Source organism: Hemitrygon akajei, chromosome 26 (genome assembly GCF_048418815.1).
Source record: "Hemitrygon akajei chromosome 26, sHemAka1.3, whole genome shotgun sequence".
NCBI lineage: Eukaryota > Metazoa > Chordata > Chondrichthyes > Myliobatiformes > Dasyatidae > Hemitrygon > Hemitrygon akajei.
The window spans coordinates 43954423-43972040 of record NC_133149.1 but is presented as its reverse complement, the minus strand read 5'-3'; the positions used below and the strand labels follow the sequence as shown (position 1 = coordinate 43972040).

The 17618-nt window shown below is 42.9% G+C and overlaps 1 protein-coding gene across 2 annotated transcripts in view; it reads right to left on the bottom strand.

Annotated features, from left to right (window-relative positions):
• Window positions 1-17618, bottom strand: part of dscaml1 (Down syndrome cell adhesion molecule like 1) — a 673508-nt gene that overhangs the window by 144759 nt on the left and 511131 nt on the right. For both annotated transcript variants that reach the window (XM_073030068.1, XM_073030069.1), the window contains 2 exons: window positions 11340-11486; window positions 9405-9560 (listed from right to left, as the gene is read on the bottom strand). In XM_073030068.1, coding sequence (XP_072886169.1) covers window positions 9405-9560; window positions 11340-11486 — 303 coding nt within the window. The remainder of the gene's footprint in view (window positions 1-9404; window positions 9561-11339; window positions 11487-17618) is intronic.

Sequence of the window (17618 nt, the reverse complement as noted above, 5' to 3'; positions counted from 1 at the left end):
ACAATACTCCAGGTGTGGTCTCACCAGGGCCCTGTACAAATGCAAAAGGATTTCCTTGCTCTTGTACTCAATTCCCTTTGTAATAAAGGCCAACATTCCATTAGCCTTCTTCACTGCCTGCTGCACTTGCTCATTCACCTTCAGTGACTGATGAACAAGGACTCCTAGATCTCTTTGTATTTCTCCCTTACCTAACTCTACACTGTTCAGATAATAATCTGTCTTCCTGTTCTTACTCCCAAAGTGGATAACCTCACACTTATTCACATTAAACGTCATCTGCCAAGTATCTGCCCACTCACCCAGCCTATCCAAGTCACCCTGAATTCTCCTAACATCCTCATCACATGTCACACTGCCACCCAGCTTAGTATCATCAGCAAATTTGCTGATGTTATTTTCAATGCCTTCATCCAAATCGTTGACGTAAATTGTAAACAGCTGTGGTCCCAATACCGAGTCCTGTGGCACCCCACTAGTCACTACTTGCCATTCCGAGAAACACCCATTCACCGCTACCCTTTGCTTTCTATCTGCCAACCAGTTTTCTATCCATGTCAATGTCTTCCCCCCATTGCCCTGAGCTTTGATTTTACCCACCAATCTCGTACGTGGGACCTTATCAAATAGTGCAAGCTGAATCATCTGCAGCTCAGTAAGACAAAGGAGATGGTGAAGGATTTTGAGAAGACTAAGCCTGCACAGTTCCCTGGTACTGTTGATGGTGAGAATGTGGATGTGGTGAGGATCTGAGGGTGCACCTGGATGACAGTGGAGCACCAACACAGAGTCTGTGTACAAGAAGGGCCAGAGTCGCCTCTACTTCCTGAGGAGACTGAGATCCTTTGGAGTGTGCAGGCCTCTCCTTCACGTGTCCTACCAGTCTGCTGTCACCAGTACAATCTTCTGTGCAGTGGTGTGCTGGGGCAATGGCATCAACACGGGTGATGCCAAAAGGCTCAATAAACTGATTAGAAAGGCTGGCTCTGATATAGGAGTCAAACTGGACACACTGGAGGCTGGGGTAAAACAAAGGACCCTACGGAAAATCCTGGCAATTCTGGACAATGTCTTTCACGCTCTGCATGCCACCTTGGCTGAACAGAGGAGCACTTTCAGTAACAGACTACTACAACTACACTGCTCCAAAGAGCTCTATATGAGGTAATTCTTACCCTTGGCCATTAGGCTCCATAATGAGTCAACCTATAGCCGGGGAAGTGATGACCCCCTCCTGTTAGACTGTTATTAACCTCTTTTTAAGCTCTGTTGAGCTCTGTTTACCACACCCTGCTATTGTGAACACCATGTGCAATACTGTGCAGTACTACCATCTCTTCTTATCTGGACGGTGTGAATGTGCACCCATTACTATTAATATTACAGCAATTCTTGCACTACCATCTTATCAATATGAACTTGGAAATCTTCTAAATCTTGCAATCTTTGACTTGAAAATCGTGTACATCTTATTTTAAGGTAATTTATCTTTTTATTTTTTCTTACTTCTCTTCTAATATTTGTATATCTGTGCAATTTTAATACTACTGTGACACTGTAATTTCCTTTGGGATCAATAAAGTATCTATCTATCTAATTGACAAGATGTTTTCCATAATCTGTCGAATTTTGGAAGATTACAGCCAATGCATCCACTATATTCAGCTTGGATTGGCAACAGCACAGATGCACAAGGCTGAGTGCTCAGCCTCCTGCTCAGGACATAAATGTCCTTTGATAATATATTTACTTTGAACTTTATATCAATGTTTGCTTTCTTTTGTAACCTGGGATGCAAATTTTCAAGCTCTGTGAATTTGTTCAGTTTTAGTGACATTAATTTATACTGAAATATGATTTTACTAATACTATGTTACTTTACTTCTTTCTTTTCTTTAGACTCTTTGTTTCCTAGAATTGTTGGGAAGTTATTTGTTCTATTTTCTTTCAAGTCAGAACTGAAATATTTATTGCCTGCTTCTCTGCTCTTTTCTTGATCCCTATTTTAATGTTTCCTCTTTTTAAGTGTGAGGATACCATATTGTTCATACTTGTGGAAGCTTTTGTAGTTCACTTTATGTTCCTTGAAGTTTACTCTCATGCTCCTGGAATCAAATTGTTGATCGTTATTTTGACCGAGGTACGACTGCGCAAGCGCGTAGACGTCAGCCAGTTAGAACAGCGAGAAGATTTTTAAAGGAGTCGGCTTTATAGAATGGGCATCAGAAAAGCAGGCAACAATGTAGAGGTAGGCAGAGTAGGAGGGCTTTGGTTCAATGGGTTGAGGCAAGGTAGGTTGGCTGTGTAGAATACAGATAGGAAGTATGCGTGTGAGGCCGGTGTTCTGTGCTCGATATCAGATGCGGGAAGTCTGGGAGACTCCCAGCCTCCTGGACGGCCATATCTGCACCAGGTGTGTCGAACTGCAGCTCCTTAGGGACTGTGTTAGGGAACTGGAGATGCAGCTCAATGACCTTCGTCTGGTCAGCGAAAGTGAGGAGGAGATAGAGAGGACCTATGGGCAAGTAGTCACACCAGGGCCTCGGGAGACAGATAAGTGGGTAACAGTCAGGAGAGGGAAGGGCAAGAGTCAGATACTAGAGAGTACCCCTGTGGCTGTCCCCCTTGACAATAAGTACTCCTGTTTGAGTACTGTTGGGGGGGACAGCCTCCCTGGGGGAAGCCACAGTGGCCGTGCCTCTGGCACAGAGTCTGGCCCTGTGGCTCAGAAGGGTAGGGAAAGGAAGAGGAAGGCAGTAGTGATAGGGGACTCTGTAGTTAGGGTGTCAGACAGGCGATTCTGTGGATGCAGGAAAGAAGCACAGATGGTAGTTTGCCTCCCAGTTGCCAGGGTCCGGGATGTTTCTGATCGCATCCACGATATCCTGAAGCGGGAAGGAGAACAGTCAGAGGTCGTGGTACATATTGGTACCAACGACATAGGTAGGAAAGGGAGGAGGTCCTGAAAACAGACTACAGGGAGTTAGGAAGGAAGTTGAGAAGCAGGACCTCAAAGGTAGTTATCTCGGGATTACTGCCTGTGCCACATGACAGTGAGAATAGGAATAGTGAGGTGGAGGATAAATGCATGGCTGAGGGATTGGACCAGGGGGCATGGATTCAGATTTCTGGATCATTGGGACCCCTTTTGGGGCAGGTGTGACCTGTACAAAAAGGACAGGTTGCACTTAAATGCGAGGGAGACCAATCCCCTGGCAGGGAGGTTTGCTACAGCTATTGAGGAGAGTGTAAACTTGAATTGCTGGGGGGTGGGAACCAAACTGAAGAGATGGAGGAAGAGGCGGTTGGCTCACAAATCGAGAAAGCTTGTAGACAGTGTGAGAGGGAGGATAGGCAGGTGATAGAGAAGGGACATGCTCAGACCAATGGTTTGAGATGTGTCTATTTTAATGAAAGGAGTATTATGAACAATGAAAATGAGCTTAGTGTGTGGATCAGTACCTGGAGCAATGATGTTGTGGCCATTACATAGACTTGGATGGCCCAGGGGCAGGAATGGTTACTTAGAGTGCCAGGTTTTAGGGTGCTTCAGAAAGGACAGGGAGGGAGGCAAAAGAGGTGGGGGTGTGCAACTGCTGATCAGAAAAGGAGGAAGTCATGGAGGGATTGTCTACTGAGTCTCTGTGGGTGGAAGTTAGAAACAGGAAGTGGTCAATAACTCTACTGGGTGTTTTTTATAGACCACCCAATAGTAACAGGGACATTGAGGAGCAGATAGGGATACAGATTCTGGAAAGGTGTAATAATAACAGGGTTGTCATGGTGGGAGATTTTAATTTCCCAAATATTGATTGGCATAATATGATTAGGAATAGTCAGTATGGCTTTGTGAAAGACAGGTCATACCTTATGAGCCTGATTGAATTTTTTGAGCATGTGACTAAACACATTGATGAAGGAAGAGCAGTAGATGTAGTGTATATGGATTTCAGCAAGGCATTTGATAAGGTGCCCCATGCAAGACTTATTGAGAAAGTAAGGAGACATGGGATCCAATGGGACCATGCTTTGTGAATCTAGAATTGGCTTGCCCACAGAAGGCAAAGGGTGGTTATCGACAGGTCATATTCTGCATGGAGGTCAGTCACCAGTGGTGTGCCTCAGGGATCTGTTCTGGGACCTCTACTCTTTGTGATTTTTATGAATGACCTGGATGAGGAAGTGGAGGGATGGGCTAGTAAATTTGCTGATGACACAAAGATTCGGGGTGTTTGGACAGTGTGGAGGGCTGTCAGAGGTTACAGCGGGACATTAATAGGATGCAAAACTGGGCTGTTAAGTGGCAGATGGAGTTCAAACCAGATAAGTGTGAGATGGTTCATTTTGGTAGATCAAATATGATGGCAGAATATAGTATTAATAGTAAGACTCTTGGCAGTGTGGAGGATCAGAGGGATCTTGGGGTCCGAGTCCATAGGATACTCAAAGCTGCTGTGCAGGTTGACTCTGTGGTTAAGAAGGCATACAGAGCATTGGCCTTCATCAATCGTGGGATCGAGTTTAGGAGCTGAGAGGTAATGTTGCAGCTATATAGGACCCTGATCAAACCCCACCTGAAGTACTGTGCTCAGTTCTGGTCACCTCACTACAGGAAGGATGTGGAAACCATAGGAAGGGTGCAGAGGAGATTTACAAGGAGGTTGCCTGGATTGGGGAGCATGTCTTATGAGAATAGGTTGAGTGAACTTGGCCTTTTCTTCTTGGAGCGACGGAGGATGAGAGATGACCTGATAGAGGTGTATAAGATGATGAGAGGCATTGATCGTGTGGATAATCAGAGGCTTTTTCCCAGGGCTGAAATGGCTAGCACGAGAGGACACATAGGTTTAAGGTGCTGGGGAGTAGGTGCAGAGGCAATGTCAGGGGTAAGTTTTTTTACGCAGAGAGTGGTGAGTGCGTGGAATGGGCTGCCGGCAGCAGTAGTAGAGGCAGAAACAATAGTGTCTTTTCAGAGACTCCTGGATAGGTACATGGAGCTTAGAAAAATAGAGGGCTATGGATAACCCTAGGTAATTTCTATAGTAAGGATATGTTTGGTACAGCTTTGTGGGCCGAAGGGCCTGTATTGTGCTGTAGGGTTTCTATGTTTCTATTTTGCTGAACTCTAAACTGCTTACAGTCCTCAGGTCTGCTTCCTCTATTTGCAACTTTTTATGCCTGCTTATTAGAGCTAATACAAGACCTTAATTTCCTCTGTGTGTCATGGCTGGGTCACCTTTTCTTCTGTATTTTTGCTCCCAAAAGGAAAGCAGTGTGCTTTGCTCCTGCTCTACTCACTTTACACTTGTGACTGTGAGGCTAAATACAGCTCCAATGCCATATTTAAGTTTGCTGGTGACACCGCTGTTGTGAACTGAATCAAAGGTGGTGATGAATTAGCATACAGTAGGGAGAGTGAAAATCTGGTTGAATGATGCCACAACAACCTCTCACACAATGTCAGCAAGATTAATGAACTGATTTCAGGAGAGGGAAGCCAGTGGTCCATGAGCCAGTCCTCACTGGAGGATCAAAGATGCACAGGATCAGCATTTTTAAATTTCTAGGTGCTTTGTTCAGGCTCTTGAATCAAAGGAGATAACTTCACTTGCTCCATCATTGAAATGTTCCCATAACTTATGGACTCACTTACAAGGACTCTTCATCACATGTTCTCAATATTTATTACTATTTATTTATATTAGCATTTTCACAGTTTGTTGTTTTCTGTACTCTGGTTGAATGTCCTAGTTGGGCGTCTTTCATTGATTCTGTTATAGTTAATATTCTATAGATTTGCTGAGTATGCCCACAGGAAAATTAATCTCAAGGTTGTGTATGGTGACATATTTGTACTTTGATAATAAAATTTACTTTGAACTTTGAATTAGGTTTATTATCACTGGCATATGTCATGAAATTTATTGTTGCAGTTTTGGCATTCACTGCACAACTGTTAACCACTGTCAGTCCACTGCCGAGCTTTTAAATGAAGCTCCCATTCCACAGATGGCTTTTTGTAAGGTTAGCCCAACTGGAGTGCTTAAAACCTTTAGGCTTGCTCCTCATTGATAAGGCAGCTAAAGATTGGCCAGTCAAAACCTCCAATTGAGGGGATAAATAAAAGCTGGATAAATAAATTCTGTACATCCACAGTACAGAAACAGACAACTGAACTATTCCATCCTTCTGCGCATCAATGCCCAAAGTCAAAGGGAATTTACTGTCAAAGTGCAAATATGTCACTATCTACTACCTTGAGACTCATTTTCTTGAGGTATTTACAGGAAAATAAATAAATACAATAGAATTTATGAACTATACATAAACAAAGACTGACAAACAACCAATGTACAAAAGAAGACAAATCGTGCAAAAAAAAGATGATAATATTGAGACCACGAGTAGTAGAGTCATTAAAAGTGAGTCTGTAAAGTCAATTCAGTGTTGAGGTGAGTGAAGTTACACCAGTTCAGGACCCTGATGGATGTATGGTGCTAAACGCTCCTGAACCTGGTGGTGTTGGACCTAAGGCTCCTGTATCTCCTGTCCGATTTTAGTAGCAAGAAGAGAGCATGTGCTGGATGGTGGGGGCCCTTGATAATAGATACTGCTTTCTTGTGGCAGCACTCCTTGTAAGTATGCTCAGTGATGAGGAGTGCTTTTCCTGTGATGAACTGGCAACAATGAATACCCAGGCAAAGAGAACAGCAGTTGCCGGAATCTGGAGCACCACAAAAGTTAATGCAGGAACTCAACATTGAGTGTGTTGCTGCATGAAATGCCTTTCTGTTACTTTATACTTGTGCTCATATCCAGCTTCCTCTAATATGATCAGTGCAATCTACTTCAATCTGTTACTTGTGTAGTGGTATGCCCTATGTACATAGATCCAAACTTAAACATGTGCTACATTTGCATGAAGATTATGTTTCATAAAAAGACATGGTAGCACAGTATGTAAAGAGTCTGTACATTTTCCCGGTTTGGGTTTCCTCCAAGTGTTCCGGATGGGTTAGGGCTAGTAAACTGTGGATGTGTTACATTGGTGCTGGAAGTGTTGTGAGCTGCCCAGAGCTGATTGATTTGACACAAACAATACATTTCACCGTATGTGTCAATGTACATGTGACAAATAAAGCTAAACTTTAATCTTTATAGAAGATTCATTGGGGTTGGAAGGAATGGGAGAATAGGCAAGATCAAATAGTAGTGGTGAGCACTTGCAGAGACTATCATCTCAGTATAAAGGATATTTTTGTACAGTTGTTGACCAGCAACACAATTGCTACAATTCCCAAAAGAAAAATACCTACAGAAATGCACATCCCTGTCAGGCATTATTGCAAGAGCAGCAAACAGATTCACATCAAACATTCCTAACAAGAAGAGTTTGAATACAGTGCAAACGAATAATATTGTGGATGCTGGAAATCTGAATGTCCCACCATACAAACTTAAATCAATAAACCATCTTGAAGACTGAGATATAGGAGCATAAATAAACTCTAGGATCATTTGCAGACATTTTATGTTGGTCAAAGGCAGCTGGAAATCCAGGATAAAACTTGGGTTGCTATGGAGAAAGCCAAAAGGAGTGTTACCACTGTAGAGATAACATACCATTAAATTGACACAGCAACATACACGATGATGTAACCCATTAAACTCTGAACCAACCAGGAGCAACCATGAGCAACCATGAACGAGAACAATTCTGTAGGAAGCAATTGTTGAAATAAGAATATCACAAACAAATACAAACACTGTAATTAATATCAAGCTTTTCTTACTACCATTAGCTAGAAGAGAGTGGTCCTAGTCCAGGAGAATAAAAGTCAAAAGATGTAGACTTTGAGTGATTATTAGTTTGGGTGACTGATTGGTGAAAAAAACTCTAGCAAAGATTGTTAAATACATAAATCATTTGTGTGGGAGAAACTGTCGAGACAGGTGTTATAGAGGGAAGGAGGGGGTTGTATTCCCAGAAAACCATCTCCATGTCACGATTTTCTGTAATTCAAAGTAACATCATTTGCGCACATAACAAGAAAAGTGAACTAAAATTAAAATAAAACTTGACATAAATTCCATGAGAGTGAATTTGTATTCTGTATCTCAGCTACTTTAGTAGCAATTGATCGGGTGGTTAAGAATGTGCATTGTATGTTCATCAGTCGGGGAGGGGGGGGATGAGTTTGAGAACCTTGAGGTGATATTGCAGCTCTATAAAACTCTGGTTAGACCATACTTGGAATATTGTGTTCAGTTCTAGTTGCCTCATTATGGGAAGGATGTGGAAGCTTTAGAGAGGGTTCAGAGGAGATTTGCCAGGATGCTGCCTGGATTAGAGAGCATGTTTTAAGAGGATAGGTTGAGCGAGCTAGGACTTTTCTCTTTGGAGTGAAGAAGGATGGGAGGTGACTTGATAGAAGTGTACAAAATGATAAGAGGCATAAATCGAGTGGACAGCCAGAGACATTTTCCAAACATAGGAGTGGCTAATATGAGGGGGCATAATTTTAAGGTGATTTAAGGAAAGTATAGAAAGGATATCAGAGGCAGCTTTTTTTACACAGAGCGTAGCAAGTGCATGAAATACCTTGGCAGGGGTGATAGTAGAGGAAGATACATTAGGGAGGGTGAAGAAATTCTTAGATAGGAACATTGATGATAGAAAAATGGAGATCCAAGAGGAACACAATCTTGTCATTGGGTTTGGAAGCTGCGTGCCTCAATGGCCCAGAGAGCAATGTTGCCTGACTGGAGTCAGGGCTTTATGCTTTGACTCTTGGTAGGGTCACCCATGCCAAACAAGTCAAAGGGTAGGAGACAGTCTAAAAATGGTCCACCGGTCCTCCAGGTTCGGGGGTTCAGCTCAGGGCTAAGAACTCTGACTAGTAAAACAAAATTGTTACGGAAGCAGCAACGGAGAATCTTTCTACACATGAAGATGGAGGACCTTCATAGCGGCCCTAAATGCCAGTAGCGTAATGGGCAGTAAATGTGGAATGGAAGGGTTAGATTGATCCTAGAATAGGTTAAATGATTGGCATGACAGCGTGGGCCAAATGGCCTGTACTGTGTTGTAATATTCTACTTTCCAAATTTCTCTTAAATGTTTGAAATCGAACCCGCATCCATCACTCCTGCAGGCAGCTTGTTCCACACTCTCACCACCTTCTGAGGTAAGAAATCCCCCTTTATTTCATTTTTGACCCTTAACCGATGACCTTTAGTTCTCGTCTCACACAACCTGAGGGCAAAATGCATGCTTGCATTTATAATATCTGGACCCCACAAATCTCCTCTCAATCTCAGATGCTAGTGTTAGCAACGTCACTCATAACCTCATGGAGGAAACTTGCTCTAGTGTTACAGAGAAGGAAAGAAAGGATTCTTACTGTCTTCTTTTGTCTGTGCGTAGATCACCAGGCTGCGCACGCCATCCCCTGCCTGAGTGAAGGCCAGCACCTGGACACTGTAATTGGTGAACTTCTCCAAGCCTCTCAGCTCCACTTGTGAGTCCATCGTGGTGATGTTCTGCATCTCTCCCCAGTCTGCACCAACACAAGATGGGGAAAAGTCACTCAGGACATGTATCAGTGCAACAAACACCTGCTACAGGCATTTTGCTTGTATTACTCCCATCAGAGAAGAGGCTACACCAGGACCTCCAGACTCAAAAGCAGTTACTTTCCCCAAGTCACCAGGCTGATCAACACCTCTACCCATTTTTATTTTACAAAACTATTCACTAAAAAAATACACAAATACAATCTTCAGGGATTTACAAGACTGCTAACAATTTCAAATTAAAATATGGTTACTGCTATCTATAAAATGCCCTGTGGTGGGGAAGCATACTGTTCCGATAATACTCAATGGCCCCTCTCCAAAGATACCCTAGCAGGGACATAAGGCTGGAAGAGGGGCAAGCAGTCAGCTCGGGCAGATCCCTCAACTGCCCGCTGCCTGGATCTATGAATGGCCATTTTGGCCAGGTCCAGGAGTAAGTCATACCTCCACCCATTTATCTACCCCACCACCCCACACTGTCACTTTATGTACAGACAATCAATCTATATATATATGTGTGTATATATATATAAGCTAATCTTATGTATATTTGGTCACACTCAACAGTTATTTGTACATTGTGTTTTATAAGATTGCTTTTATATTTATAATTACTGTGTTCTTTATGTTTATTGTGTTTTTTTTTATGCTGCTTCAGACCAGAGTAACAATAACTTCCTTCTCCTTTATACTTGTGTACTGAAGAATGACAATAAACTATTTTGAAACTTAAATTGGGAAGTAAGGTGATATTTGAGTTGAGGCCAGGGGAATCAAAGACCCATCCATCTGCAGGTTGTTATTCTATGTAAGATTTCATTTCAAAAATAAAATGTATTCATAATAATAAATCTAGGAACTGGAATACCATATGTACATGCCTTTCCTTACATTTGTAGTGTCATCCACTCAAAACGTTCTATTTACTAAACACGTGTCATACATCAGCAACACACATAAAATACTGGAGGAACTCAGCAGGCCAAGCAGCATCTATGGAAGAGAATAAACAGTTGACGTTTTGGGCCAAGACCCTTCTTCAGACTGTTCACAAGTTGTTTGTTTATTCATTTTCATAGATGCTGCCTGACTTGGTGAGTTCCTCCAGCATTTTGCATGTGTTTTGCTCAAGATATCCAGCAACTCGAGTTTAGTGTCATTCACAAAACACCAATCAAGTGCTTGCAGGGCAGTTAGACAGGAGCCAGCTCCTCAGAGTTCAGTGGCAGCAGAACCTTCAAGAGCAGTCTTTTCATTGACTGCACTGAGCTTCAGTGGAACCCTCACCATCCACTCCCATAGCCTGCACTGTGCCAGTCAGCAGCATTCACTTATGGGCATCTCATTGCAATGGAAGACTAATTCGTTTCGGGCAGACTAAAGTGTGCTTTTCACCAAATTGATGATCTTCTAGCAGCAGTTCATGTTTTCGGGGTCCTGATTGGAATAATGTTGCCAAGGTACAGTAAAGATCTCCAACATGCCAAGAGTTATGGGGTAAAGAGGTGGTAAGCAAGGCCTGACGCATGTTGAAGGATTAAAGTAGAGGTTCCCAACCATTTCTTATGCCATGGACCAATACTATTCAGCAAGGGGTCTGTGGACCACAGGTTGGGATTAATATCTAAATGTACTTTGTATGATCCGGCACTACTTGTCTCCAGCTCTGGATTCCTCAATTTTGTATGCACAAGCATGAAAGAAAATAGATATATAGGCATTTTAAATGTTTAGCTGAAGATTAGGACCCAGAAACTAACCTCCATCTTGGTGCACGGACCAGTAAATGACACGGAAACCCTTCAATACTCCATTCAAAGTACTACGTGGAGGTGGTGACCAAACAATAGTGACGACATCCGATGAGATGGACACAGCTTTCACGTTGTCTGGAGGTTGGCTGGGAACTGAGAGAGAGAGCAAAATGACAAATGAAAATTCAAAGCAAACCTTGTCAGTGTTACAAACCAAACTAATCGTCATTAAACAAAGAAGAACTCTGCTCCTGCTTTAACTTCTATACATCAGCTGTGGCAAAAACTTTGAACCATCTCAATAGATTTCTTTCTAAAATGAAATCAATGTAATCTAACCATCACCAAACAATAAGGAATTCATGACAATCACCCAAATGAACAACATCCCTTTATCAGGGGTCATGAAGTGCATGAAGTTACCATTACTACAGAGAAGAGTCTTCAGAAAATGAAGGGTCTGAAAGTAGACAAGTCACCTGGGCCAGAAGGTGTACAGCCCAGGGTTCTGAAAGAGGTGGCTGAAGAGATTGGGGAGGCATTAGTAATGATCTTCCAAGAATCACTAGATTCTGGAATGGTTCTGGAAGACTGGAAATTTGGAAATGTCACTCCACTCTTCAAGAAGGAGAGAGGCAGAAGAAAGGAAACTATAGGCGAGTTATTCTGACCTCAGTGTTGGGAAGAAGTTGGAGTCAATGATTAAGGACGAGGTCTCCGGGTACTTGGAGGCACATGATAAAATAGACCATAGTCAACATGGTTTCCTCAAGGGATAATCTTGCCTGACAAATCTGTTGGAATTCTTTGAAGAAATAACCAACAGGGTAGACAAAAGAGAATCTGTTGATGTAGTGTACTTGGATTTTCAGAAGGTCTTTGACAAGGTGCCACACATGAGGCTGCTTAACAAGCTACAAGCCCATGGCATTACAGGGAAGATTCTGGCATGGATAAAGCAGTGGCTGATTGGCAGGAGTGGGAATAAAAGAAGCCTCTTCTGACGGGCTGCCGGTGACTAGTGGTGTTCTGTATCAGGACTGATTCTTTTTATGTTTTATTTCAATGATTTGGATGATGGAATTGATGGCTTTGCTGTGTTACGAATGTGCCACAGCTCTGAGGGGCCGAAGGGTGCGGGGTAGCCCCCTCCTTTGTGAGAATCGCAAGATCACTATTAAGTCAGTTCAGGGGACACAGGAAATGAGAGAAAGACATGCAGAATCCACAAAAGGGTTGGAATGTGTCCTGGCCTCCAAAAGGCGGACCCATTGATACCGGCTATTGTCTCTTGGAGACGGACTTGTGTATTGCATCCTGTACGAGGCATCGAAGCCCCCCCCAGGCAATGAACCGAGGGGGAGGTTGGTGGAGGGATTGCATCATCCCAACCTGATCGACATCTGCGACCCTGTGAGTCAGGATAAAAAGAGGGTCTGGGGGAACAGCCCCTCAGACGCACCAGAAGAAACGCTAGCGATCCCGTAATAGCGAAAGCCGGTGGAAGGCCACGTGCGTCCGCTTCTATTTGCCCCGGAATCGGTGGCCTTTGCCATGGAAAAACGGTTTTTAGCTAACAACGGGGAACTCAACTCCCAACGACTCTCGAAGGATTGACATCATAAAAGGAATGGGCAAGTTTTAACCCATCTTTCTCTCCAACCAAAGGCTGCAGCCTACAGCTTGACTGAACTAAAGTGACTTTTATATTTCCATCGGACAATACATTATCCCCTAGACAACGATAGAGCTATTTCTTATTGATTATTATTATACCCGCGCTTTTAGATTTAGTATTGACGACGTATATTACCTGTGTGTTTGCATTGATATTATTTTTGTGTATTTCTATCAATAAATACTGTTAAAAAATAGTACCATCAGACTTCAACGGACCTCTCTATCTTTGCTGGTAAGTGACCCAGTTACGGGGTATGTAACAGCTGCAAGCAGATTATATGAAGATAGGTGGAGGGTCAGGTAGTTTTCAGGAAGTAGAGAGGCTGCAGAAGGACTTAGACAGATTATGAAGAAGAATGGGCAAAGAAACAGCAGATGGAATATTGTGTCAAGCACTTTGGTAGAAGAAATGAAAGGGTTGACTATTTTCAAAATGGAGAGAAAATTTAAAAAAAAACTGAGGCTGATATATTTTCTCTCTCAACCCCATTCTCCTGTCTTAACCCCAAAATCTATGACATCCTGACTAATCAAGAACCTATCAACCTCTGCTTTAAATATACCCAATGACTTGGCCTCCACAGCAGATCATAACAATGAATTCCACAGATTGACCTGCTTCTGACTAAAGGCATTCCTCCTTAACTTTGTTCTAAAGGGACATCCTTATATTCTGAGTTTCTGCCCTGTGGTTCTAGACTCTACAACTAAAGGAAACATCCTCTGTATGTCCACTCTGTCTAGGCCTTTTAATATTTGGTAGGTTTCAATGAGATCCCCCTCATTCTTCTAAATCCCAGTGGGTACAGGCCACGAGCCATCAAATTCTCCTCATGTATTAACCCTTTCATTCACAGGATCATTCTTGCTAACCTCCTCTGGACCCTGGGTCATACAGGAGCTGATACGGTAATCTGAGGACAACAGAAATGAGGGTGGTGGGTCAATCATTAATATTTAAGAGCTTGCTTGGAAGAAGCTCCTTTGGTGTGCAAGGCGATACCTATTATAGCTTCCTGCGTGCTATATAACTCTGTGCAACAGAAGTCAAACATTCTGAATGTTAAAAGGCCTGAACAAATTAGATATGGCAAAGTTATTTTCCATAGTAGGGGATTTTAGGACAAGAGGGCACGACTTCAGGATTGAAGGACATCCTTTTAGAAGTGGAGAAATTACTTTAGTCAGAGGGTGGTAAATCTGTGGAATTTGTTGCCATGAGCAGCTGTGGAGACCAAGTCATTGGGTGTATTTAAGGCAGAGATAGATAGGTTCTTGATTAGTCAGGGCATCAAAGGGTATGGGGAGAAGGCAGGGGAGTGGGGATGACTGGAAGAATTGGATCAGCCCAGGATTGAATGGTGGAACAGACTCGATGGGCCAAATGGCCTACTTCTGCTCCTATATCTTATGGTCTAATGAAATTATGTCGTGCTGATGTGAATCTGGATGTCCAGCAGTTTATGTGTGTGTATGTGCATGTGGGAGTGTGTGTGTGCATTCGCGTGAATGTGCATGTGTGTATGTATGTGTGTGGATGCATGGGTGTGCATGTGCCCGTGTGTTTGTGTTCTTGTGTAGATGGTGCGTCTGTAGGCAGTTATGCCTGTGGTGTGTGTGGATGTGTACGTTGTGTGCGTTAATGTGCAAGTGTGTGCACATGTATTTGTGTGATTGCATGTGTGTGTATGTGTTGTGCATGCATATTGTATGCATGTCTGCCCAATGTGCAAACACGTATGTGTGTTGGTGCATGGGTGTGCATGTACAGTTGCATGTGTGGTTGTGTGAGAGTAGCGCATGTTTGTGCATTTGTGTGGTACCCAGAGACCTGGAACAAACAGTTGGGAAGTTTGAAGGATCCAGACGAACACTTGAATTGCCAGGGCACAGAATGTGGTAAAGGGTAAATGGGATCATTATAAATACGGCTAGACTAAGCACCATAGGCTGAAGGGCCTATACAAACGTACAACTGTGTACTCTACAAACTGCATGACTAGTGCACCAGAAAATGCGACAGATGTTTGCCAAAATTCAATTAGGTAAAGTCAGAAAACTTCCCACTGCTCCACAGAATTTCCTGACTGGGAGTCTGATGAACACATCTGGAGTTTGATACATAGAGTTTAGAAAAATAGACGGCTATGGATAACCTGAGGTAATTTCAAAAGTAAGTACATGTTCGGCACAGCATTGTAGGCCGAAGGGCCTGTATTGTGTTGTAGGTTTTCTATGTTCTATGTCTCATCACATTTTCAGAAAACTCCTATTTATCTATCTTCTGCAAATGGTCATTTTCTGCTCAGAATCACAGCATACGTGCATCTTTATATCCTCAATTTCATCCTGTTGGAGGGATTGAAGAACTGTCCAGTTGCACGCCATCAACTTAAAAGACAGATGGTCACCAATATCGACACAGATGGTTTAATACAGGTTATCAACAGGTTTACATGCATGGTTGAATCAATTAATAACATTTGCCTGGCTGCAGGATACAGAGCTGAACCAGTTTGAATTGTTCGTCTCATTAAGGGCATCCTGATACAAAGCTCTCACAGCTTGGCTTTGTCCGGCATATAGTTAAAAGATGAGACAGACTTCTAAGGAGGTCTCCGTTTAACAGCTCTAATGATAAAGTGTACAACCTTTTCCTGTTTCTTCTGAAACCAAAGAGAGACCGTAAGACAATAAGACATAGGAGCAGCAGTAGGCTATTTGACCCATTGAGTCTGCTCCATCATTCTATCATGACTAATTTATCATCCTCCTCAACCCCATTCTCCTGCCCTCTTCCCATTGATACCCTGACCAATCAAGAACCTGTCAAACTCTACTTTAAATATACTCAATGACTTGGCCTCCACAACCATCTGTGGCAATGAATTCCACAGATTCACCACCCTTCGGCTAAAGTACAGTATTGTGCAAAAGCTTTAGGCACCCTAGATTTCTGATATAAATTTTGTTTTAGATGTTCATTTTTTGTCTTCTCTATTAGTGTGTCAGTAGATAAGAGCAAATTTTAGATTTACAAACATAAATTGTCCCAAAAATTAAACGGTACAGACAAATATTTGTATTTCATTAAAGAAAGTAACATATTAATAGACCATTTATTAGATAAAAACTTGATGGCTTTGTAGATATATAACCCAGTTCATGATTAAACAGAGATAACAAGCAGGAGGTTAATGGTCAATAATATAATGAGTTGAATGAACTAAACAGAAATGGGTGGAGAAGGAATCAAACTGTGAAAAGGACAACCAAACGAAAAAGGTGAGGGTGTGACTGTTTAACCTTCAAATCATCAACTCTTTCACCATGGCAAAAGTGAGCATAGCAACAAGACACAAGATGGTCACCGTGGATTAGCAAGGTCTCTCCTAAGCAGAAATTTCATGGCAGACAGGAGTTTTGTTTCAAGATCAAAGAGAAAATCTGCAGATACTAGAAATCCAAATAACACACACAAAATGCTAGAGGAACTCAGCAGGCCAGGCAGCATCTACGGTAAAGAGTACAATTGACGTTTCAGACTGAGACCCTTCATTGGGACTGGAGAAAAAAAGATGAGGGGTCAGAGCTAGAAGGTGGGTGAGGAGAGGAAGAAACACAAGGTGATAGGTGAAATTGGGAGAGGGGAGGGGTGAAGTAATGATCTGGGAAGTTGATTGGTGAAAAAGATAAAGGGCAGGAGAAGAGGGATTCTAATAGGAGAGGACAGAAGGCCATGCAAGAAAGAAAAAGGGGAAGAGCACCAGAGGAAGGTGATAAACAGGCAAGGAGATAAAGTGAGAGAGAGAAAAAGGGAATGGGGAATAGAGAAGGGGGGATTACTGGAAGTTCGAGAGATTGATGTTCATGCCATCAGGTTGGAGGCAACCCAGACGGAATATAAGGTGTTTTTCCTCCAACCTGAGTGTGGTCTCATTGTGACAATAGAGGAGGCCATGGATGAACTTGTTGGAATGGGAATGGGAAGTGGAATTAAAATGGGCGGCCATTGCGAGATCCTGCTTTTTTTTGCAGATGGAGCGTAGGTGCTCGGTAAAGCAGTCGTTCAATCTATGTCCGGTAGAAAGATGTAACAGTTACTTATAAAAATGCCATCCTTCTCTCAATTCCTCCATCTCTGCTGTATCTGCTCTCAGGATGAAGCTTTCCATTCTAGACCGAAGGAGATGTCCTCCTTCTTCAAAGAAAGGGGCTTCCCCTCCTCCACCATCAACGCTGCCCTCAATCGCACCTCTTCCATTTCACGCACATCTGCCCTCACCCTATCCTCCTGCCACCCCACCAGAGATCGGGTTCCTCTCATCCTCACCTACCACTCTACCAGCCTCCGTGTCCAGCACATAATTTTCCGTAACGTCCGCCATCTCCAACAGGAGCTCACCACCAAGCACATCTCCCCCCCACCCCACTTTCTGTTTTCTGCAGGGATCTCTCCCTACGTGACTCCCTTGTCCATTCACCACCCCTACTGATCTCCCTCCTGGCAAGCGGAACAAGTGCTACACCTGCCCTTACACCTCCTCCCTCACTACTATTCATGGCTCTAAACAGTCCTTCCAGGTGAGCTGACACTTCACCTGT